This window comes from Mesocricetus auratus, unplaced genomic scaffold (genome assembly GCF_017639785.1).
Source record: "Mesocricetus auratus isolate SY011 unplaced genomic scaffold, BCM_Maur_2.0 Super-Scaffold_100038, whole genome shotgun sequence".
NCBI lineage: Eukaryota > Metazoa > Chordata > Mammalia > Rodentia > Cricetidae > Mesocricetus > Mesocricetus auratus.
This window is the reverse complement of record NW_024429216.1, coordinates 10,524,014-10,549,673: the sequence shown is the minus strand read 5'-3', so window position 1 is coordinate 10,549,673 and position 25,660 is coordinate 10,524,014. Positions and strand designations below refer to the sequence as shown.

At 49.5% G+C, this 25,660-nt stretch overlaps 1 protein-coding gene and 1 pseudogene across 7 annotated transcripts in view; both read left to right on the top strand.

Annotated features, from left to right (window-relative positions):
- LOC101841510 (zinc finger protein 180) overlaps window positions 1–25,660 on the top strand; it is a 42,492-nt gene that overhangs the window by 9,833 nt on the left and 6,999 nt on the right. For 3 of the 7 annotated variants that reach the window (XM_013125444.3, XM_013125443.3, XM_021223174.2), the window contains exons 4-5: window positions 1,768–1,888; window positions 5,265–8,210. In XM_013125444.3, coding sequence (XP_012980898.1) covers window positions 1,768–1,888; window positions 5,265–6,988 — 1,845 coding nt within the window. In that variant the 3' untranslated portion in view covers window positions 6,989–8,210. Of the gene's footprint in view, window positions 1–1,767; window positions 1,889–5,264; window positions 8,211–13,436; window positions 13,787–18,186; window positions 18,236–19,996; window positions 20,031–24,808; window positions 24,936–25,457; window positions 25,548–25,660 lie in introns of those variants that run through there. The other 4 variants (XM_040734615.1, XM_040734614.1, XM_040734616.1 and 1 more) reach the window with 4 other exon arrangements.
- Window positions 7,665–12,136, top strand: LOC121135551 (annotated as a pseudogene).

Below are 25,660 nucleotides of genomic sequence, written 5' to 3'. Positions count from 1 at the left end.
GGGGCTCTACCACTGGGCCACACCCCCAGCCCCTCACTGGGGTATTCTAGGCAGGGGCCCTACCACTGAGTAGAGCCATATTCCCAGCCCTTCTTTCCTCTCATTCACCTTAAAGAAGTTTCTTCTGTATTTTTCACCAGTGAATTCCATTTAGGGATTTCCCCCATGTTTTCCAAAACCAAACAACAGTAAAATTTTTTGTTGTTGTTTTTTGTGTCATTGGTCAGACTATGCATTTTGGGTTTATGGTTCTTATAGTATCCTTGTTAGTTATTCTATGCTCCTATCTAGAAATAAATCAGTCACCTAAAATGTATAAGCCACAGAGAGTGGCTAAATTATAATAAACTCATAGTTACAAGATCAGGGGCATTGGGACAGATTTATCTGACAGCTGATTTTGCTAATGCCAGTGACAGAATACAGACCTCATTGAGCAACAGTAGTGCAGCTTAGCAGAGCATAGGGTTACGGGGAAAGAGACTTGGGTTTTCTTGTGTTTGTGTGTGTGTGTGTGTGCGCGCGTGCGCGCATGTGTGTGCTCATGGGCTCGCATATGTATATACACAAACACAAAACCTCTGGTCATAGCATATCTGTGGAGGGTAGAGGACACTGAGAGTCTTCTATCTCTCCCCTGTGGGCCCCAAGATTTAATGGCAAATGCCTTTCCCTCTGATCCATTTGACCAGCCCCAGAAATCAACTCCCCAGGATGTTTGCCAAGGAAGCGGCCAAGTCACCCAGCCTGGAGTATGCAGCATGGGAAAAACGAAGCTGCCTCAGGCTGCAGAGCCAGAGCCAGAGCCAGAGCACGAGCTTGTCCCTCTGAGCTCAGCACACCTCTGGGACGCACAAAGCCCCGCTCTATCTTACACAGACACACCGTGGTACCAGCTGGTTAAAGTCTAGGGGCTGGAGACATGGCCCAACGGTTGTGAGCACTGACTGCCCTTCCAGAGAACCCGGGTTCAGTTCCCACACCTACATGGCAGCTCACGAGTCAGTAACACCAATCCAGGGCATCTGATGCCCTCTCCCTCCCTCTGCAGGCACTGTACATGCATGGTGCATAGAAGTACCATGGGCATGACACCCAGTCACATAAATAATTAAAAACCAAATAAATAACTAAAATTTAAAAGTATGTATTTATATTATTTTATGTGTGTGTGTTTGTCTGCATGTGCGTGCATTACTGTGTCCCTCTTAGCTGTGGAGATCAAAGGAGGATGTTGGACCCTCTGGAACTAGAGTTACCGGTGTGTGTGAACCACCCTGTAGGTGCTGGGAATTGAAGCCTGCTCTGCTGCAACAGCAAGAGTGCTCTTGACCATTGAGCCACCTCTCCAGCAGCCCTTAAATAGCTTCTTTAAAGATTGGGAACACAGCTTAGTGCAGCTTGCCTAGCATGTGTGACGGTCTGGGTTCAGTCCATATACTGAAATGGATGGGTGGATGGATGGATGGATGGATGGATGGATGGATGGATGGGTGGGTGGATGGGTGGGTGGGTGGATGGGTGGGTGGATGAGTGGGTGGATGGATGGGTGGGTGGGTGGATGGATGGATGGGTGGGTGGGTGGATGGATGCAGACACTTTGTATGCATCTTGTTTGATGTTCCTCTCTGAGGTGCTTCTGACCTCCCTTTGGATGCTGATATTCTAAGGATAACTGCCCTGTGGTTAAAGTGTTGGTCCATGAATACTGAAAGAAACAAAAATAAAGCCATGCCTACCTAAGCAGGAGTGTGTGTGCTGTTCCAGGAAAGCGCAGACTTCAAGATTGTGACCGTGGACCTCACTGAGGAGGGACAGAGCACCTGGCACGATACCCCGAGAACCCCAGAGAGAAGTGTGGTCCTGGCGGGCCACGGGGACCTGTGGGGTGAGTACTTAGCAGCTTAGCAGCCATATTAATGTCCTTCTCTCTGCTTCTTTTGTGGGCTCATGAACTTACTGTAGCATGCAGGTCAAGGTCAGAGGGCAGCCAGCCGCACTGGCTCCCGGCTGGGCACCCCAGGAGTCGGTCCTGATGTTCCTGGAGATGCAGCCGAGAAAATTTGTTCTGCTATTCTCAAACCAGTCCTGAGCCTGGTGCTCCTGCTCATCGATTCTTGCTGTACCCTAGGAAACTCTTGGGGTGTTCTAGCTCACAGTCCTTTTCCTGTTATCCTCAGTGCGCCCCTGGCCTGCTCAGGGAATGCTGGTGACTCTGAAGAGGAATCCTGGGGTCTGAGGAGCACCGGGAAACTTGACACCTGGTTGCATTGGAAGGCCTGGGGACATCTGGAGACCTGGATGTTCTGGGGGAGGGCAGAATGGGAGCATTGACAGACCAGCAGTCATTTGGAAACCGGAGCTGTAAAACCCCACTCATTCCTATGCTCCTGCAGCCGGTTCTTCAGCCTTGTAGAACTTTTAAAAGAGGTGACATCACTCCACCGTGGGAATAAAAATTCATATAAAATAGAATTTATTAGCTGGGCGGTGGTGGTGGTGCATGCCTTTAATCCCAGCTCTTGGGAGGCAGGGGTGGGCGGATCACAAGGTTAGCTGGGTTTACAAGACAGCCAAGGCTACACAGAGAAACTCTGTCTCAAATAAACAAAACAGTAACAGTAATTATGCACATACATGAATACATGCATATATACACACACATACACACATACATGAAAACTTATTGGGTTTGAGTTTGTTGAGACTTCACAGATTCTAAAGTGCCAAAGCCTGGAACTAAACTTGGCAGTGATTTCTTTAGTCTCCAGTCTGAATACACAAAATCCAGTATCTTCTTACACCAGCTTTCCAAACCATACAGTCTCCTAATTAAAACAAGGTGAAGAATATAAAGAATTTAGTAATGTATTTGTCTACTTTTCATGGGACTTTTCCTGGGGAGGATGTCTGTCCACTCTTGATGGTGATGCACCAGACAATCACGCGATCATGGCAACTCCTATAAAGAAGAACATTTAATTGGGGCTGGCTTAGAGTTTAGAGGGTCAGTCCATTGTCATCATGACAGGAAGCATGGCAGTGTACAGGCAGCAGGAAGAGACAGTGAGCCAAACTAGGAGCGACTTAGGCACATAAGACCTTAATTTAAGGCCACCTGTACAGTGACACACTTCCTCCAACCATGCCACACCTACTCCAACAGGGCCACACCTCCTAGTAGTACAACTCCTTACTGGGCAAATCATTCAAACACACGAGTCTGTGGTGTTCCTGTTCAAACCACCACACTCTGTCATAGGGTTGTAGCCATGACATGGAAATGCATTCAGCTGAGCTGCTATCTCTTAACATAATTCCCTGTAAAACTGAAATAAAGAAACAGACCATATACTTCCAACGTACAGTGGCACAGGATGCGCATTACCGTTCTGTTAAAACGTAGGGACGGAGCACGGTGAGGAAATGCTGGACCAGAGCAAGAATGAAAGCCAGCTGGGGAATCCCAAACTCTGCATCTCCTGTCTGACGTCACAGCGTTCTTCAGAGCTCCGGCTCCTTCCGGCTTTGTTGACCACAGCTCACTTGTCTCTCTTGGGTGGTTCCACGCCCCGGTAGCTGCTCTCCTCGGCAGGCACCCATGACTCTGGCACCCCTAACATCTTGGGGTCTCCATGCCATCCAGGCTTCTCCTCAGCTTCACATAATGGCCTTTCTGGGCCATTCAGGGACATCCTGACACCTGTCTGACCTCAGCAGCTTCCCTTAATCTCAGAGGACGGTTCCATAACCCCGCTCTTCCGTCCTTGACTCTAAAGCACACATCATGCGGCTGAAGTTGTCAAGTCTGCTGCTTGCTGGGGCTGGAGCATTGCCATTCCTATGCAAACCTCCCCAGCCAGCTTGGTAACTACTGAGTTTTCTGGATTAATTATAGGAGCAGAGGTCACTAAAAGGCAGCTCGATCATGGAAGCCACACCCAGCATGGGGAGACCTTACAAAAGCCCAGAGACCACTAAGGAGTCCCACTCTCCTCTGTCTCCTCTTCAAGACCCATGTAGGTGGGTAGGCCGGGGGCGTCGACGGTCTAGTGACCCACCCCACTCTTTGCTTTGAGGGACTGTGACCAGCTTACTACCAGCACCATGGACCTGCCTGTCATTGTTTCAGTACTGTGATGACAGGTCAAGGTGTTCTGGAAGTCTGTACTATAGCTCTTATTCGTTGTGTGGACTGTTGGCACCGTACCCTGAGGTAGTAGCTGCTCCACAACCATTTAAGAGCCAGGCACATGGGGTCATTGCATGTGCAGAAGGTCTGATCCGAACCCACTGATGATTGTCCCTTTCCTCGTCTTACACCATGTGTGAGACTCCCTGTTCAACTCGAGCTCTTCACGTATGATAGACCAGTCGTTCAGGCTCAGGGTCTCTACAAACTCCTAGTGTCTGTTGACGCCACAGGAATCCAGGGTCCAGAGCCTGTCTGGAGAACTGGGATAATGCTGTCCTGTTCCTGTTCCTGGGTTCACAGACCGTGCTGACGCACTCTGCTAGTCGGCTTCATGCCTCCAGACCCTTCTACAATAGCAGCCACTAGAGTTTCGGTGAACATGTGGCCGGTACTAACAAGAATTGAGAGGTTCTTGTTGTTGTTTCCAGACACTTTTCTGTCTGTAGCCATGGCTGTCCTGGAACTCACTCCAGAGGCCAGGATGTCCTTGAATCCAGAGATCCACTTGCTTCTGCCTCATGAGCGCTAGTATTAAAGGCTTGTGCCGCCACTGCCTGGCCAGAGCTGTGACACCTCTCAACTCACGGCCATCTCTTTTCACTTCTCAGTCCGAGTTGTAGGTACAAAAGTCAAAAGGTTTTGTGTGGTTTCTTGTAAGCTTATCTCACTGTTGTAGCTCTAACTTTTAGAGGGCAGGGGTGTATAGGATGTTGCTTTGGTTCAGATAAGAAGTGTATCCCACAGACTCCCGTGTTGGATGCATGCTTGTTCTCCAGCACATGACACCATGGAAGGTTCTAGAAACCAGAACAAGGGGTCTGGTTTGAAGAAAGATAATGCCTGCTCTCTGGTCCCCATCATTCCCTGATCTCTAGCTGCTGTGAGTTGACCCCTCCCCCCACACTCCTGTCGACATGATGCTCTGCACAAGTCCCCCAGTCTAAAGCTAAGGGATTATGGACTGAACTTTCTGAACCACGTGCCAAAGTCAGGCTTGGTACTGTTGGGCATTTGGTCACAGTGGCGTTAAAAGTGACCGACACAGATGTCTTGTTTTACTGTCTTCCAGACTTGCCAGCTGTGCATGGAATAGAAGAAACTGCCTCAAAGCAGACTGTCTTTGATGAAGAAACTTCCCATGGAGGGACGATAGAGGGCTTGGCAAGAGAAGATCCTTGGCTCCCCTCCCGTGAAGAAGCCAGTGCGTCTAAGGAGCAGTTGGAGAAACAACAGGAAAAGCGAGAGGAAGCGGCTTGTCCCCAGGCCAGAGCTGGCACTCCTGAGGCAGTCTGCAGGAGTGATGAACTTGCCAGAAGTTGCCTGAGCTCCAGCCGGCCTCCATTCCCCATGATACCTCTCAGAAACCATTTTCATAAGCAGGCCTCACATGCTAAAAAGTTACATGGTGATGATGTTGCAAACAGTCACCAGAAGATTAGTGATAATGCAGATCTCTCCAAAGATGAAAAATGTGCGAACATCCCTCAGAACATTCATGTCACTCAGTTTACAGGAGCCCCCAAAGGAGAGAAAGCGTGTGAATTTAACGGCCGTGTTCCATCTTTTGGCCGTGGCACACCCCTAAATCTCCATGAAAAAGTTCCCATAGAAGGTAAAACCTTGGGCTATAAAGGGCATGGACAAGTTTTGAACCCTAACATATCCCTCGGTGAACAACAGAGGATTCTTGTTAAAGACAGCCAGTATAAATGTAGTAAAGCCGCCCCGAGTCCATCCCTTCCACAGAGCATGAGAGACTATTCTGAGGAGAAGCGTTTCGAGTGTAAGTATTGTGGCAAGTCCTTCAGTTGGAGCTCCCATCTCATTGCTCACCAGAGAACTCACACGGGGGAGAAGCCGTACAGATGCAACCTGTGTGGGAAGTTCTTCACCCGGAGCTCACACGTCGTCTCTCATCAGAGAATTCACACTGGAGAGAAGCCATACAGGTGCAACCTGTGTGGGAAATCTTTCACCCAGAGGTATGTTCTTGTGGTGCATCAAAGAACTCACACCGGTGAGCGGCCTTACGAGTGCGCCCAGTGTGGGAAGTCATTCCGGCAGAGCTACAAACTTATTGCTCATCAAAGGACTCACACCGGAGAGAAGCCGTACGAATGCACTCAGTGTGGGAAATCCTTCATCCAGAGTTACAAGCTTATTGCTCACCAGAAAATTCATTCTGGGGAAAAACCCTATGAATGCAATCACTGTGGGAAGTCCTTTAGTCAGAGCTATAAGCTTGTTGCTCATCAGAGGACTCACACGGGAGAAAAGCCTTTTGAGTGTAATTACTGCGGCAAATCCTTCAGCTGGAGTTCTCAGCTGGTCTCGCACCAGAGGACACACACAGGAGAGAAACCTTACGAGTGCAGCGAGTGTGGGAAATCCTTCAATCGCAGCTCGCACCTGGTTATGCACCAGAGAACGCACACCGGAGAGAAGCCGTATGAGTGCAAGCAGTGCGGGAAGTCCTTCAGTCAGAGCTACGTTCTTGTGGTCCACCAGCGGACGCACACCGGCGAGAAGCCTTACGAGTGCAGCCAGTGCGGCAAGACCTTCAGGCAGAGCTCGTGCTTCACCCAGCACCAGAGGACGCACACCGGCGAGAAGCCCTACGCGTGCAGCCAGTGCGGCAAGACCTTCAGCCTGAGCGCCCGCCTCATCGTCCACCAGCGGACTCACACCGGGGAGAGGCCTTACAAGTGCAGCCAGTGCGGGAAAGCGTTCATTAGCAGTTCCAAGCGCAGCAGGCACCAGGCTACTCACGGTGATGAGTCCTGTAAGTCCTGATTAGTGCAGAGTCTGAGCGTGAGCTCCCCCCGGGGAGAATGCGCACAGACCCCCTCATTACTCCTGCGTCGCTGGCAGAGGAGGGTAGGGTCTTCAGTTTGGCAGGCAAGGGTCAGAGGCCCCTGGGGATGGAAAGCTGTGACGCCCAGCAGAGGTGCTGTCCCGCGTGGCTCTGTGGGCGGGCGTCATCCTTATACTGGTTTCAGAAGGCTGCCTGCTGCCTGGCGGAAGCGGCTTCCCAAAGCATTTGAAAACGGAAATCAGGCCCAGAAAGCTGAGTTTAGAGCAAATACGGTACACTTAGTTGAGACACCCCGTTCTCTGAGCTTCTCATCCCTCATTTTTACAGGCTTGGCTAGCCAGGTCCTATGTGTAGCCAGGGGTGAGCTCAGTCTGGTGCGCTCTCTTGTCGCGGTGTAGGAGGTGCTTTTCTGCCTCGGTGAAGTTTTGTTCTGCCACCCACGCTAGTCCTTCCTTTCAACCCAGAGACGGCGCAGGAGCCGCTGCCTCAGCGCGACAGGTGACCATTGAGCTTTCAGGGCCCTAGTCCTTTGAGCTAAGCTCACCTGAACCAAGAAATAGGCTCCTTTGCCCTCAGTGTTCTGCATTGCAATGTATGCTGACCATGAGCTGCACATTTTACGTTATTCACAAGCAGAGGTAGGCTTGGACCAGCATGGAGGCAGACACCCAGAACCCATTACTAGTGAGCTGAATCAAGACAATTGTGAGTTCAAGATCAGCCTGTGCTACATAGGAAGACTGTCTCAAAAAAACAAAACAAAACAACAAACTCGCCCCGTGTATGTGTGTGTTCCTGCAAACACAATATTGCTGCTTTTCCATGAAGAAAGCACTGAGATCTGAATTTCAGATAAACTAAATCTAAACACTAAATGAAATGCTGACCCTGTGACTCATAGGGTTACAGTTTTATATCAATATTGAAAAACAATATTTGACCATGTCAGTCTGCACGTTTCCCGATTGTAAACGATTTTGTATACTTCTGTTACAAGTGAAGATTTTTGTTAAAATGACTGACATGAAATTAAAAGTGAATCTCTGGAACCACCTTGATAACATGTCTGCTTATAGCTTGAAGTTGAAGAAGGATGTGGATCTATTTATTTGATATTGTTGTTTGTGTTGTCATCATTTGGAGATGCATGTTGTACTATAACAAATGGTACAAGGAATAAAATTGAGCAGAAGCAAAAAAGGAACATCTTTCTTTTGTTTGAGCATTTAAGGAATGGCTAACCCTAACCCTTTGGGTCTTAAGGATTCCATTAAACTCAGCCTGAGCCAGTCACTCCCTAGCTCAGATTCCACAGACTGCTCCAGTTCAAAGTGCTGTATGGACAAGGAGAATTTCCATAGCAACACTGCTTGAAAACTGAGGGCCTGGGCAATTCAGAGGGGATGTGGGCTCGACCACTTACGTTTCCAAGCAGTGTTCAGGAACACTCCCAATGGTTCTACTCTCCCCTCTCGTGGTATTGTTTCCCCTGGGATCCTATGGTAGGATTTCCAGTGAGGAAATGAGGCCTGGGGAGATGGGGAAGAGCACATGGATTGTTGCTGGATTCAGTTCTCAGGACCCACATTGTGCCTTGCAACCATGCATGACCGCAGTTCAAGGGACCCAGTGCCGTTTTCTGACCTCCGTGGTCTGTGGCACACATGTGCATAGACTTATGTGAACCAAGCACTCAGACACATTAAAAAAATTTTAAAACCAGGAATGAATCTTTCAGGCAAGTAGATAGATACCATTGGGGGTAGTTGAACCCTTGTTTATTGTGGAAGGACACATGCCATTGGGCACATATGGAGTTAATACAGCAACTTAAATTTTGGGTTGTTTTTTTCTGAGACGGGGTTTCTCTGTGTAGCCCTGGCTGTCCCCAAACTCATTGTGTAGACCAGGCTAGCTTCAAATTTAGAGCTCCACCTGCCTCTGCTTTCAAGTGCTGGGATTAAAGGTGTAAGCGTTTCGGGAAGATGGGGATGGGACAGGAGGTATTCTGGCACTTGGGAGCCACAGAATACTGATTGTTACACAGATCAGATGGAAAGGTATCCTGGAGCTCGGGAGCCAAGGATACTGAGTGTTACACAGCTCAGGTGGAAAGGTATCCTGGAGCTCGGGAGCCAAGGACCACCACAGGTTGCAGTAAGCTTAGCAGCTAACAGCCCAGCCTCAGGGAAAGGCTTCCCCAGTGTGTCGGCTCCTGAAAGGACAGGGTCTTCCAGCTGGGGATGTTCGCCTAGTGTAGCAGTTTTGCTCGCAGGAGGTTTCTCGGGGGAAGTTGCTACAGTTCAGCTCTGCTCCCAGAGAGCTGAGATCGGAGGAGTGTAACAACTCCGTTCTGCCAAGGGAAGGTTTCCCTGGCAAAAGTGTTACAGCCCTGCTCGCTCTGCTCTGCCCAGGGTCGCCTCTGCCCCGCCACCGCTGAAGCTCATTGAAGGGGTTCATTGGAAGGACACAGCTGGACAGGCCAAGCTGAACATACGCAGGGTTTATATAGGGATTCTTGGGGGCGGGGGAAGTTTTTCCAGGGTAGGGATTGGTCAGATTTCAGTGCTGAGCTCAGATTGGCTATAGCTCCTACCCCACGCTGGTGAGGCAAGAGATGGGCGCCATACTTGAAGAGCCTGCGGGAAGCTGAGACTACCTCTGAGCTCTCGGATAGACAGGGAACTAGTGTCGGAAAGCTCGGGAACTTAGTTGCTGGGCTGCAGAAGAGATGGAGGGGCCAGGCGGCCCGCCCCGGGGAGTTGACAGTGTGTCGGGGCTGACATCTGGGCCTACATCGTGCAGCACGTGCGTAATCAAAGGCATATCAATCAAGAGGATCCCTGGATCTTCTGGTGTGGCCATCAGGACAATCCAAAGGTCCGTTCGAAGTAGGAGCGGGTAGTCACTGTAGCCTGCAGGCATGCAGAGATCCAAGGGCCAGCCGAGAGACTGAGGCTCGGGACATTACCGTAGCACAGACACTGCAGAGCCCACGGGAAACCCGTCATGGGACTCTTCTCCTCTAGGCCCAAGCTGGGGCTGTGCCAAGATAGCAACTTGCGCTGCAAGTCCCCAGACAGAGACTGCAGAATCAGCTCAGTGCCTTCAGAACGTGCAGTAGGAAGCCAAAGTGGACGTGACCCGTGGACCTCCGGTGTCAGCAATGCCAGCTCTAGAGCCTGAGGTGTTGCATGATGTCCCGACAGCCTGCTGAAAGGTTCGGGCACCAGACTGGCCCGCCCCTGCCACCTGGCAGAATGCACTCAGGCAGTACTCTGGTCAGCCCAGGGTTCCTTGAGTACAGTCTGCTCGCGGGTGCAAAGGACCCTTTAGAAAACAGACCCGGCCCACTTACGCTCTCTTTCCTTTCTTATCTCTTCTTCGCGCTTCCCTCTCTCTCCTATGCCCGTTTTCTCTCTCTTCTCGTCTCTCTTGTCAGTCTCCGCCCTCTTGCTCTCCCGCCGCTGTAATAAACTATGATTAATGTGCTCGCCATGGCTCGTGCTCCGTCGCCACGGTCCCGGTTTCCATCTCTCCCACCTTTCGTCTCTTTTTCTAATTATTAAACTTTTACAAAATAACACCTGCTCCCTCTGGACTCGGTTCCTGCAGATCCTCCTCATTCCTCAGGCCAGGGGAGGCAGCATCCTCGGCCCTTGCGAAGACCATGTAGGAAGTTCCCCTGCAGGCCACATCCTGGCTGCCTCGGAAGTACCCAGCTTCAGAGCGGGAGGTGGAGCTCCAGTCCCCAGGCAGTGGGGATGGGCTGGCTCCGAGAAGAAGAGATGTCCTGGCGGCAGGCACCGGACCCACGGAACTCATCTCATCCACTAGTTAACCCAGAAGAGTGCACGCTTGAGTGAGCCATACGGGCTGATTGGCTGCCGCCAGAGCCTGGTGGAGGAGGAGGAGAGCCTCGCTCCGGGATCGAGTGTCAGGAAAGTACTGGGAGCAGAGCACGAGGCTTTTCATGTCTAGAGCCAGGAACTGGGGGATGAGGTTGGCCACCGGCAACTTCCGCTGAATTCAGGAGGCTCCGTCCAAGCATCCGCGAGTCCTGCAGCTGGTGGGGGAAAACCAGGAACAGATCCGCCTTCTCATCAAGGGAAACTCAGTCAGCAAGACCCGCCTGAGGCCAGAGGAAGTTCTGATGCGGTGGAAGGTTGCTCCACCACAGAGGCAGTGGTACTGCAGAGTCAGGAACCGCACCGGCTTGAAGGAGGACATTCCGCTGGGCCCTTTTGCTGGTACCAAAGGGCCGAAGCGGCTATCCAGGATCCTACCATGCATTCAGCCATCAGCTGCTCCCCAAAGCCTCGAGGAGTTCCAGCCTCATCTCACCGAGCCATTCGCTGGGGCTGCCTGTAGGGAAAGCACCCCAGCTACTGCGTCTCAAGGCTGCCTCTCTCCACTAAGACCGCCTGTTTCTCCAAGATCGGTGGGGTCTCCACGGAGGAAATCACCTTCATGTGAAGACCAGTCTGCCTCTGGGAACATCCAGCAGGAGCTGCTGCAGATCCAGTGTCTCAAGAAAAGGGGCAGAAAGAGGACAGGGCAGACCCTGAGGTAGCTGGAGGATCTGATGGTACCGGCACTGGAGCGAATACCCAAGCTGCAGCCGCTCTTCTGGGACTGCTGGCAGCAGTCTGACCAGCCACCCTCTCTGGGGAGCTCTGCCAGGGCCTGTCCGTGCCCCAGGGGCAGCTATGCTGGGGCCAGGCCTGTGGAACACTGCAGCAGCTACAGGAATGGAGAGGCAGCTGGGAGCACAGTCAAGAATGGCAGCTTAGCCCGGTGGTGTGAGCCTATTGCCTCTACTCAGGAGGCTGCTGTCGGTTTCCAAGCCAGCCTGGCCTACACAGCAAGTTCCCAGAGAGCCTAGCCTACATAATAAGAACCTATTTCAAAAATAAATAGCATTTAACCCCCGCCTCAACAAAGCATTTGAGAAATAAAAATAAATTCCAAACCTAGACTTGGCTATTAAAAGCACATACTACTTTTGCAGAGGACTTGAGCTCAGTTCCCAGCACTTTGTGTGGAATGTTATTTTAGGATGCTGCATTTGCTTAAGCTGTGGAACATTTGTTTTAAAGATGCAAAGATGTGTTGCTTTTTTTTTTATGTTGCATTTGTTTAACTGTGTGAAGCTGCACTGCTTTGCCTGTCTAAAGCATCTGATGGTCAAATAAAGATCTGAACCGACAATAGCGAGACAGGAAAAGGATAGGCAGGGCTGGCAGGCAGAGAAGGAAAAGATCTGGGAAGAGAGGAAGGAGCAAGAAAAGAAGGGGCCAGCCACCCAGCTACACAGCCAGACATGGAGCAAGACGGAAAGAAAAGATACGCAGAAATCGAGAAAAGCAAAGCCCAGTGGCAAAAAGAAGACGAATAATTTAAGAAAATAAGTGCCTGGCTAGAAACAGGCCAAGGGAAGCCAGGCACTTATAAGTAAAAGTAAGATTCCGGGGCTGGAGAGATGGCTCAGAAGTTAAGAGCACTGACTGCTCTTCCAGAGAACCTGAGTTCAATTCCCAGCAACCACATGGTGGTTCACAGCCATCCATAATGAGATCTGGCGCCCTCTTTTGGCTTCCAGACAGACATGGAATCAGGCTGTTGTATTCATAATAAATTAATCTTAAAAAAAGATTCCATGTGTGTTTATTTGGAAGCTGGGTATTGTGCCCACGAAGAGCCAAAAGTAAAATCAACCAACTACAACCACCCATGTGAGATGACTCACAATTGTTTGTAAGTCGTTCAGGGGGACATGACACCCTCTTCTGGCGTCCTCAGGCACTGCACTCACATGGTGACTGTACATACAGTCAAGCACACACGAGCACACTATTTAACATTATTAGTTTCTTTAGTAAAACCTGGCTTTCTCTCCCTTCTATCTGTATTTCAAGTTCCTCCGTGCTCTTTTTGTAGAATAGCTGATGAGACCGAGTGGATGGTCACGTCTGAAAAGTGTCCCTTTTGCAAGATTACGAAGGGGGTGAAGGTTGTTGCGCTGAAGGGGAATAGCAGTCGGCAGAAGTGATTCAGACTAAGAGTCCCCAAACTCAGGTGACCATGCAAATGATCTCCAAGGGAGCCTGCCAGCTGGAAGGACTTGCAGATACCAGGAACTGCAGTCGCGAAGGCTCTAGAAGGGCGGCACTTAACACAGTCTCCCACAGAAAGCTGGGAAAGCTTTGTGGTTAGAGCACTTTGGTCTTAAGAAACGCTACGGACGGCCGGGCGTTGGTGGCGCACGCCTTTAATCCCAGCACTCGGGAGGCAGAGGCAGGCGGATCTCTGTAAGTTCGAGACCAGCCTGGACTACCAAGCGAGTTCCAGAACAGCCTCCAAAGCCACAGAGAAACCCTGTCTCGAAAAAAACCAAAAAAAAAAAAAAAAAAAAAAAAAGAAACGCTAAGGACGCTGTTGCAAACCTGAAGCTGTGAGCTCTAGTCTGGGTTCTTCACAGCACCACTTCCGCTCTTGAAAAGCTAGGAGGAACCCTGAGAATTCTGGGAAATGTAGTTCACCACACTCCCATCCCCGGATTCTAGGATAACTTCCGTCGCAGGAGGCTCAGAGGGCCGCCCTGCTCTGTCGGGAATTTTGGGAAATGTAGGTCGGGAATCCACGGAGACCCTCTGGAGTAGTCTGTAAATCGCCCCTGCTCCCCTATGGAATTCTGGGAAGTGTAGTTCAGGCGGCCCGTGCGGGAAGAGCCACTTCCGCCCCAGGTGAGCGAGGCCTGTGTTTCTCCCGGAAAGGTGAGCCGTCCCTCCGCCGTCCCCTCCCGCGTCTGCCGGGCACTTTTCGGGTTGCCCTGGGCGGTAGCCCGGAGGCGTGCATCCCGGGGAAGGGAATCCGCCTCAGGAGGGCGGGACGCGAGTTGGCGCTGAGCGAGCCGCGGCTGCGCACACTGATCGGGCCTGGCCGGGGGCTCTGGGGGTCCCGGGCCTCGTCCCGCCCCGCGCGTCCCCCTCCCCGTCTCCCCAGCCACTGTCGCCCGCGGGGCCGCCGAGGAGTCCGCGGTCTGCGCCTCTGCCTGCGTTTCCCCGCGACACTGGGGACCTAGTGTCCCGCGAGGCTCCCACAGCCGGCGCCGCGGGAGACGGGGCGTTCCCGCTGTCGCTGCTTTCCCGGGTCCGGGGGCTCCGGGGACCACAGATGCCCGGAGCTCCCGCTGTGGCTCCCCGGCCCCACCTCACCCCTCCGCCCGAATCCTTAGCGGCTCGGCTTTGGTTTCTGTTGGTTCGATCGCCCCCGGCGGTTGCCTCCAGTGTCCACTTATGGGGGCGGCTGCTGAGGAAGTCCGGGTCTCACGTCTGCCTTCCTAATCCTGTGTTTGAAAAAGACGTCGGGCACAGAGGCAGCGGAACGCGGTGTAGGTGACCGAGTGAGAAATGACCCCGTCGTCTCTGGCCCAAAGTTAGGGGAAGGTGCTGTTTCTGGAGGTTGAGCTTTGCTGGGGCGAGGGTGCCGTGCGCTTGAGGGGCAGGTGAGGCTCCGAGGATGAAGGTTTCACCTTGCTGCAGTTTGCTCTCCATTGTTGTGCTTTGGATTCAAGATGGGAGCTCCAGACACCTGTTGTCATGGTGTCCCTGCTGTCATGGAACCCTCTGGAACCCGAAAGCCAAAGTGAATGCTTCCTTCTACAAGTTTCCTTAGTCATGGTGTTTTATCCCAGCTACAGAAAAGTCACTCATAGACATGGGCAGAGTTCAGCATCCTTCCTTCTCGGGTGTGTGTTTGTTCGTTGAGAGATCTGGCTGTGAAGCTGCCCTGATATTTTTTGAGTAAATTCTAGAAAGGATGAAGAAATAAATACTTGGGCCTAAGCAATAAGGACGTTATGTAAATAAAGATTTAATATTCAATAATTAAGGGTTTTCTAGCCAGTTAGCAACTGCAACTCTGACAAGAGCTTTCTTGGTTACTGACCCATCATTCTCACGTAATTCACTTATTTCTATTACATCTGTTCGGGGGGAAAGTGAAATCTGTTTTTTATAACTCAGATTAAAAATTCACTTAACTACCAGAAAATAAGAATATACCTGGGCAATGGTGACTAAAACGTTTAATCTCAGCACTCAGGCGGCAGAGGCAGGCGGATCCCTTTGAGTTTGAGGCCAGCCTGGTCTACAGAGTGATGTCCAGGATAGCCGTTACACAGAAAAAAAAAGAAAAGAGAAGAATACTAAAGTATTTTCTTTACATCCTGGGTCCATAGATAATTGTATTTCCTTATAATCCGTGTATTTTCGTAATCTAATATACCATGCAGTCATCTCTCAGCAGGTAAAGTCCCTTGCCACCAAACCTGATGTCTGAGTTTGGTCCCCAAAACTCATGATGGAAAAAGAGAATTGCTATAACATGCATAAATCCCCCTACCCACAACTAAGTCAATGTTAAGAGAAAAGAAGTGGAATTGGGGATGGAGAGATGACTCAGTGATTCACAGTGCTCACTGTTCTTGCAGAGGCCCCAGGGCCAGGGGCCTCATAACCACCTGTAATTTTAGTTCCCAGGGACCCACTGACCTCAGAGGACACTGTGTGCAGTGAGGCAAATAGATGAGCAGGCATACACATAATGAGAAGTAAAAGTTAAAACATTAAATGCAACATTGAAGTCCTCAACCTGTATATTAAAAAAATAATAATTAAATTACACGTGCAAGACCCTAGGTTCTACCCGAGCCCTGTGAGAGAGAAAAGGCATAAAACGTGCATCTTTCTTAGCTAGAGAATTTATCGTCTATAGCAAAGCACATGCAACCCAAACAAAAGTTTCAGTATTTCACAAGTAGGTTTTAAATGGCAGCATTAAGCATGCTGTGGGCCCTTCAAGATGGTTGGGCAGGAAAAGGCACCTGCTGTCAAGCCTGCCGACCTCAGTTCAATCCCCAAACCCACATGTTGGAAGGAGAAAACCAACCCCAACAATTGTCCTCTGACCTCCATAGACATGGTATATTACATACATGACCACATAAGAAGTAAATAAAACTTATTTTTAACAACCTAAAATGTGCACTGTGAGCAAGTAGATGTGTTTGTTGCAATCCCAGATCAACTGATAAAGGCAAACAAATTCTGAAGCTACAAGATAAAATGAATGCAGTGGTGAAAATACATACATACATTCGTACATACATACATACATATATGTGTACGAACGTACATACGTGCATACATACATACACACACACACACACACACAGCCCAAATGGAAGCAGACAGTGAGTAGGGTAACCAGAACCAGAGAGGACAAGTCTCAAGAAGAAGAATACAGTGGTGGGCTGAAATCCAGCCACCTCAGGAGTTACAGCATGCCAATTGTTCTGCTTTTACAACTGTTGCTCTGATAAAATCCTCTGAGGAAAAGCCACATAGAAGGGAAAGAGTTTATTTCAGCTTAGGGTTCCAGGTTCCAGTCCATGCTGTGGAAAAGTCACAGCAGGAACTTGAAGCAGCTGTTTGCATCTCACCCAGAGTCAAGAGCAGAAGAAACTCATGCATGCATGCATACTTGCTTGCTGGCTTCTGCTGAGCTTAGTTTCTCTGCTCTTCTCCAGTTCAGAGCACTTTGCCTAGGGAATAGTGCCTCCTACAGTGGGCTGGGGAGACGGCTCAGAGGTTAAGAGCATTGGCTGTTCTTCCAGAGGTCCTGAGTTCAATTCTCAGCACCCACATGGTGGCTCACAACCATCTATAATGGGATCTGATGTCTTCTTCTGGCTTGTAGGCACTCACACCTAATAAAAATACATAAATTTTAAGAGAAAAGATGCCCACAGGATATGGTAGATGATCCATTATTCAGATTCAGTTTCCAGGTGATTCTGGGTTGTTTCAAGTTTGTCTGAAAGCTAACCATCACACTAATAAACCAAATGCATTAAAAAGATTACAGATTGGAACTAAGTCATGGTGGCACATCCCCGCCCCTCACTTGGGAGTCTAGGCACATACTCTACCACTGGGCCACGCCCCCAGCCCCTCACTGGGGGATTCTAGGCAGGGGCTCTACCACTGGGCCACGCCCCCAGCCCCTCACTGGGGAATTCTAGGCAGGGGCTCTACCAGTGAGCCACACTCCATCCCCTCACTGGGGTCAGAGGGCAGGAGCAATTCTCTGATGCAGAGTAGAATTCACTTCTGGGCATTCATGGGCACATAGAGAATTTTTATTCCTTACGGTAGATGTCCATGCCTGGGGCACAGAATCCCAGCAGCTCTTAACACTGAGTGCCAGCTCTAACAACTGTTTGCAGATGACAGAATCGAAATGGAGAAGGTTAATGAGCTAAAGAGCACACTAGCACAACACACCTTTAAACAATTGCTAACGTCTATTTAGTGTGTGTGTGTACCCTTTAAACAATTACTAACGTTTGTTTAGTGTGTGTGTGTACACAAGCATATGTCAGAGGACGACAGCCTGTGGGAGCCAGCTGTCTCCTTCCATGTGGGACTTGGGGATTAATCTCAGGTCATCAGGCTTGGCAGGAAGCACCCTGACCTGCTGAGTCATCACAGCCCATTACCTGTTTCTGAACTAGGCGTTTTGTCCCTTGATGATACTTAGAGCCAATACATTTCATTACCCTCCTTCACCGCATCTCCCAGGGTGGGTGAGAACACTCCAGGAGATGTCCAGTGTTGATATCCTGGCATTATGCTGACCCCGCCCACTGTAGGAGGCACTATTCCCTAGGCAGATACTTAGACAGCGCAGAGGGCCCAGAGTTGTGTGGCTATGCCGTGCGTTATGTGGCTGTGTGAGTAAGGCCTCTGTTTGCATGTGCAAGCTTTCCTTTTTAGGCAAGCACATCCTGCCTGATCTCTGTCTTTCCATTTCCGCTCCCGGTTGGCCAACACCAACACCAACCCCTCCCTTCCCGCCCTTTCCCAATAAACTCCACGTGGGTTTTGTTGAGTTTGGTGGTTCATGTTTCATCTCTGGAAGCTGCAGCAAACAACATCCAGTGTGAAGTAAGAACTCTGGGCAGGCTGTCCCTGCCTGCAGCCTGGGTAGGACATCGGGGATAGCCGGGATGTGCGTGTGCCTGCCTCTGGAGGGGAGGGGCGCTCCATCTCTCCTGGACTAAGTTGTATTTTCCCTCTCATGTGTCTGTCATCCTGTCCTGCCTTCCCAGGTCTCCACCAATTCCTAGAAAAGAGGAGGAGAAAATGGCCCAGTTGCAGGTGAGTTGACTTTCATCTGTGCCGTTTATGCTGTGTCTTAGTCACGGTTTCTGTTGCTGTGAGGAGACAGCGTGACCTCGGCAACTCTTTCAAGGAAAGCATTTAGTCGGGGTGACTTACAGTTCAGAGCTTTAGTCCATTACCTTGGTGGTGGCATGCAGGCAGCCATTGTCATGATAAAGCGTGAATGGGGGACCTTGGCGATTCCATGGCGGGTGAAGTCGCACGAGGCGGAGGGAGAAGCATGCCAGGTAGACAGAACTCAGTGAGAGTTTATTAGAGAAGGGTGGGGGTGGGGTGGAGGAAAAGAGGTGAAGAGACAGAGAGGACATGTGACACCTGGAGGGGATCCCCGACCCTCGGGGATGAGGTGATGAGGGTCGCTACTAATTTGGTGGGTCTTCACGAGCAGATCCGATCTTAAAAGTAAACTTCAAGAGGTTAAAGGAAACAGGCTCAAGACAACTTTTGCTGATCAAGAGCGTTTATTTTTGGGGTGAGATGGTTCTTATAGAAAAAGAATCTCGGGGCGGTACAAGCATGCCGATCAAGTCTCAACTCAAATATACACCGAATAAGGTAAAGACGAAGCTGTAATTTTCCATCAGTCATTAGTTGCATTCCACAAATGCTTGTCAGCGTAAGTCAAGTGCAGGAATTAGGGAGGGGTAGGAAGTATTCAAAGGAACACATTTTAACCTTTTGCCAACAAAGGCAATTGCTCTGTAAGGGTTACTTCCCCCTGGCTAGGCGGGTGGGCTGCCCTGTGTAAATTTAACTTTTATGGTTAACCTTTCCCTTTGTCTCAAGGGCATGTGTGCTCGAAGTCACATAGGCAGAAGGCCAAGAAATGGCTGACAGACTCCATTTTGTTCAAGGTTCTAGCAGTCCCCAACAAGGACAGAAGAGGGGAGCGCAGGAAAGAGCGTAAGAGGGCGGGGCCTGTCTTTTAAAGGGTCCTTTGCGCCTGCGTGCAGACTACGCAGTCATAGACCCTGGGCTGACCAGGGTACTGCCTGACTGCATTCTGCCAGGTGATGGGCATGCCAGCGCAATGCCTGAATCTACAGCCATGGTTCTGGGAAGGAGCTGAGAGTTGTACATCTTGATCCATAGGCAACAGGAGACCGTGTGCCACACTGGGCCTAGCTTGAGCATGTGAGACCTCAAATCCTGCCTCCACACTGACACACTTCCTCCACGAGGGCCACACCCCTCAGAGTGCCAGTCCCTGTGGCCAAGCATTCAGACACATGAGTCTGAGGGGTCACAACCTGTTGGAACCACCACACTCCCCCATGTCTCAGCGTGGATGTTCCCCTCGTAGACCAGGGTGAGGAGTGGCAGCTGGTACTGGGCCATCTGTGTGTTAGTTGCATAAAAAAATCTTCCCGAGCATATTCTACAATATATCTGTTTATTCATGGGGTAAACACTCATACCACAGTGTGCCTGTCCAACTCAGACTGCAGCTTTGAAGAATGTATTCCTTGGCTTCCACCATGTGGGTTCTGGGATTGAACATAGGTAGTCAGGGTTAGGGCAAGAGCCTTTACCTTCCGACTTTCCTTCCTAGCTCTCATCTGTTCCGCTTGAGTCAATCCCTTTTGTGTGTGTGTGTGTGTGAGATAAATTTTCTTTTGTCCCCCTGTCCCTACCCGCAGGACATTCAACGTGGGTCTGGTAGAATCCTAGGAGAAGGATGGAAGGCAGGGGATACAGGAATGGGCGCCAAGACAGGATTCTGATCAAGGCGGCCAGTTTATTTCATCACAAAGGGATTTATATAGGAGAAGTGAGGAGGGGAAGGGGGAAGGTGTACTTGTAGCTGCAGGGGCAAGAGGTCAGTGGGAGAGGTGGTCTGCTGCATTGCCTGGCAACCTAATCTACAGGGCAAGAGGTCAGGGGTAGGAACTCCTATGTTGCTTGGTAACCTGACAGCAGGGCCCGATCATATCTATCACAATTTACTATTGCTCAGGCCTGTCTCCTGAGGATGTTGTAGTTTCCAACTAAGCTAGTCTTTAACTGACAGATAAACTGCAGGCCTGTTTCTTGGACTTTGCTGTATGGCAGAAGAGGTGGCAGGGTGGTCTTAGTGTCACGTCTTCTCTATGAGTACGAGATACGGCCTCGCTGACTGATGGCTGCAGGTCCCTGACATCCCCCTCCCTTTTTTTTGTTTTGAACGAGGGTCTTACTGTAAAGCCTGGGCTAGCCCCATCATCTGCTCCCTATTCCTCGGTGCTGCAAATACAGACACATCATTTTTATTCTGTAGATGAACTGTGTAAAAGAAAATGGAGGTTCTACAATTACACACTTCCTTATCTTGTTTCTGCACTCCCTGTGGCCATTTGGAGCCACATCCCTGTTCCATGTGCTGTGATGTGCCTGGGATTGGACACTCTCCACTTGGCGCTGTGCATCCCAGGTCTTGTGATGCTGTGGCAGGGAACTGTGATGACCCCGCCATTTGCACTAAGCTGTTCCCCACCCACAAACTTGCAAATTCCTGAGGCATCCCACATTTCCCTAAGGAGAACCTTGACTCAAAAAACAGCTTTTGAGGCTGGCCATGTAGCCCAGGACAATGAAAGCATGAACAGCAGTCTGAGAGACATGTCAACTGTGTGACATTCTAGAGACTCAACTGTGTAAATGTCTATATACATACATACACATACATGCATACATACAAGAATACATACACACACAGACTCAACTGTGTAAATGTCTATATACATACACACACAGACTCAACTGTGTAAATGTCTATATGCATACATACACACACACATAGACTCAACTGTGTAAATGTCTATATACATACATAACATATACACACAGACTGAACTGTGTAAATGTCTATATACATACATAACATACACACACAGACTCAACTGTGTAAATGTCTATATACATACATACACACACATAGACTCAACTGTGTAATTGTCTATATACATACATAACATACACACACAGACTGAACTGTGTAAATGTCTATATACATACATATGTACATACACGTGTGCACACAGACTCAACTGTGTAAATGTCTATATACATACATACGTACATACACACATGTGCACATAGACTCAACTGTGTAAATGTCTATACACACACACACACACACACACACACGCCTGCACACCAGTGCATTCGTACCTCTAAGGTGACACCTGAGATACTTTATTGTCTTTATTTCATTTCACTTTATTTTATTTTACTTTAGGATTTGTATATTTTTTTATTTTATGTGTGTGAGTATCCTGCCAGCATTTACATCTGTGCAACATGTGTGTGCCTTGTACCCATGGAAGCTACAGAGGGCATCAGATCCCCTGGAACTGGAGTTAGAGAAAGTTATGAGCTGTCATGTGGGTACCAGGAACCAAACCAAGGTCTTCTGCAAGAGCAGCCGGTGCCATTAACTGCAGAGCTGCTTATAAGAGTCAAAGTGTAGTTATGTTAGTTAGATCTTCTTGATATGCAGAGATAATTTCAAATGGAGTCTTCAATTGCAAAGACCTACAGAATATGGCATTTAAAATGGTTTAGGGTTTTTCATGACAGTGAGACACATCTGCTCCTGGCAACACCTATTACCTCAGAGAGGAAGGAGGGCATCAAAGAAACTCGTCATGGAGATTGCTTTCAATATGGCAAGACTAGCCATTTGGGCAAGAAACTGCTCTTGCCTGGACTGTTGGACCTTTGCTGTATAACCTGGACATGCAGGACCCACAGGAAATTGACTGCTGAACTTGAAAAAATCAGATGGGATAGTCCTTCAGGGTTCCTGCTTCACGGAAGAGTCTGCAGGACAGAGAGAAATGACTGACAAACTGTTAATCCGCCAGTACAGGTGGATAATTTAAAATTTCCTGCTTCACTGAGAAGTCTGCCAGACACACTGTGGCCTATGGGCTGAAGATGGGTGCCCCAACATTACAGAGGAACTTTGGGTGACTGTCCAGGCAGTGAGATGTCTCTGTCAATTCTAGAGTTTATATATTATCCTTCTGAGGTCTTTGATGAAATTGAAGACAGATAGTTATGGTTATGGTTTTTCTTAGTTATGATAAAATGTAAGTTACATATAAGACTTTAGACTCACAAAGATAGGATAGGTGATAGAATGCTTTCTTTACATTTTGACAATTGTTAATGGACTAAATATTGTTAACTATAGCTTCTGCTAGATAACTGTTATATATAGTTTTACTGTGTTAAAGTTACAAACCCTTCTTTTTATTTAGACAGAAAAGAGATGGTGGGGGATGTCCTTTTGTATATGTTTCCCTGATTGGTTGATGAATAAAACACTGGTTGACCAATAAAGGCAGGAAGATAGGTGGGACTAGGTGACGAGGAGAGTTCTGGGAAAGGTAGTCAGAGAGGTGCCTTGAAGAAACGCCATGTAACCACCAAAGGAGAACCAGGTCCAGACATTCTCTGGTAAGCCCAGACCTCATAGAAATACATAGATTAATAGAAATGTGTTAATAGTTAAGACTCCCTATCCATCAGCCAATAGTTTTATAATTAATGTAGCATCCGTGTGTTCATTTGGGGCTGAAGCTGTGGAACCTGGCGGGACAGAAAACTCCAGCAAAAGCCGCCAGTTTCTTTCATCACAGTTTCTGACACTCTGGGCAGAGAGAGAGAGACAGAGAAACAGAAACAGAGAGAGTATGTTTTCTCCATTTATGCCTTGGGTTAATTGAATGTAAAAGTCCTCAGCACTGCAAGGCACAGTCACTCTCCGTCCATCTCGGGGCAGGATCCCTGACACTGTTCCATGAGGATGAGAGATCCATGTTCACACAGGACATTGAATGTTCTGAGGCCTTTGTCTTCTGGGTCAAACAGCTAGCCTTGTTTAATAGAAAGTCAGAGTGATAAAAACAGAGGGCAGGGCCGAGCAGTGGTGGCCCATGCCTTTAACCCCAGCACTCGGGAGGCAGAGGCGGGCGGATCTCTGTGAGTTTGAGGCCAGCCTGGTCTACAAGAGCTAGTTCCAGGACAGCCTCCAAAGCCATACAGAGAAACCCTGCCTCAAAAAACCCAAAAACAAACAAACAAACAAAAAAACAGAGGGCAGATCAGAGCAGGGCAGGGCAGAAGAGAGCAGGGTGGAGGAGTGCAGGGCAGATCTCTCCATCCACAACCAAGGCAAGATGCTCAGAAACTTGTGCGGAGCAGGCACAGGTTTGAACAGTCTACAGCATCAACATCTAAGATCTCTCTCTATCGCAAGCCAGATAACAAAGCAATAAGCAAAATGTTTGCAGTGTAAAGGAAGTGAAAAACACTGTGTCTACTCAGTGATATTAGAGAAGAGGCAATAGTGATGGTGTCCAAGGTCAGGAGATGGCTCAGTGGTGAGGAACCTTTCTGCCAAAGCTGATGACCAGAGCTTGATCTGTGGGACCCAGACATTAGCAGAGAACAGTCTCCCGAATGTTGTCATCTGACCTCCACAATGCACCATAGCATGCATGAGCTCCCCAAGACACACACACACACAGAGAGAGAGAGAGAGAGAGAGAGAGAGAGAGAGAGAGAGAGAGAGAGAGAGAGAGAGAGAGAGAGAGAGAGAGAGAATAACATTTTAAAAAGAGATAGCTAAGCCGGGGGTTGGTGGCACACGCCTTTAATCCCAGCACTCGGGAGGCAGAGGCAGGCAGATCTCTGTGAGTTCGAGGCCAGCCTGGTCTACCGAGCGAGTTCCAGGACAGCCTCCAAAGCTACAGAGAAACCCTGTCTCGAAAAACCAAAACCAAAACAAAACAAAACAAAAAAAGAGATAGCTAATATGTGGAAAAAGACGGATTGTTACTGAATAGATGTAATTGGTGAGCTCCAGATTCAGTGAGAATATTCTGTCTGGTGAAGCAAGGTGGAAGGGGTCAGGAGATGGCTCAGCAGATAAGAATTCTTGTGCACAATCTTGATGATCTGAGTTCAGTCCTTGGAATCTATGTAAAAAGCCAGATGTGGTGGTGCACATCTGTAGCCCCACTATAGAGGGAGCAGGAGAACCAACAGGAAGCCGGCAGCCTAGCTGCTTGGAATACGCAGTATGACAGAAACTGCAAGAGAAACTGTAGCTTGCTCTGTGCATCTGCAATGTTGAAGGCCAGGACCAACTCCTGAAAGACCTCCACATACACGCCATGTCATGTGCAGAGATACAGACATATGCACATGCACACCTACAGACTCACACATGGGTGCATCCACATGTATGGACCACACACATGAGCCACACACACACACACACACACACGCACGCACGCACACGCACGCACACACACGCACTCACGCACGCACACACGCACGCACACACGCACGCACAGACACACACAGACACACACGCACACACACACACACACACACGGATTTCTTTGCAGCCCTCATGGCGGGTGGCTCCAGCAGATTGGAAGGCTGGCAGAGGTGGGAATTTCCACCCAAGAGCCTCTGAATCCCACGCAGGTTCTCCCTTCACATCTTCTCAGCCACCTCTTCTGTAGTCATGCCCACATGTGTTTGGTGTCACAGGAGATGGTGACATTCAGGGACGTGGCTGTGGTCTTTAGCAAGGAGGAGCTGGAGCTGCTGGATGCTGCCCAGAGGAAGCTGTACCGCGACGTGATGCTGGAGACCTTCAGGACGCTGCTCTCAGTGGGTGAGGACGGGGCCTGGGTTTCCCCAGGAATGCATGGGACCAGCTGTGTGGGAGCCCGGGGACTCCTGGACGTGTTCTCTCGTTGTCTAACTGGAAGCACTGGAGGTTTCTCATGGCTCCGTCCATCTGTGCTTTGAGCTGTACATGAGAGACCTGCTTGGTTTTGTCAACTTGACACAAGTTGGAGTCATCTGGGAAGAGGAACCTCACTTGAGAAAACACTTCCATCACGGTGACCTGTGGGCAATCTGTGTACCATTTGCTTGTTTAATTATTGCTGCGATTGTGGCCCAGGCCACTGTGGGTATAGTCGGCCTTGCCAGGTGGCTCTGAGTTGTGTGAGGAGCAAGCCAGTAAGCAGCAGCCCTCCATGGAGCCCAGGCTAGACCATTCTCAAACTGTCTGTCTCTGCCTCCCAGGTGTACCTATGACAGACATACACCTCCATACCAGCTGTTTCTTTTTATGTCGTTTGACAACGTAGACATGATCAGACATGGCTTTTCTGTCTTTCTCACATAGCGCAGGAGCCCTTCAAACCAGGGCTGATAGCCCAGCTGGAGAAGGAAGAGAAGCTTTGCATGGTGGAGGCCCCAGGACGTGGACTCCCAGGTGGGAGCCGAGCTGTGGGTCAGGGGGTGGGAGTTCTTTCCAGAACACGGGGCAGGGAAGTCACTTCTCCCTAACTCTCCACTGGGCCCCACCCGCCTCACAAATAGTTAATA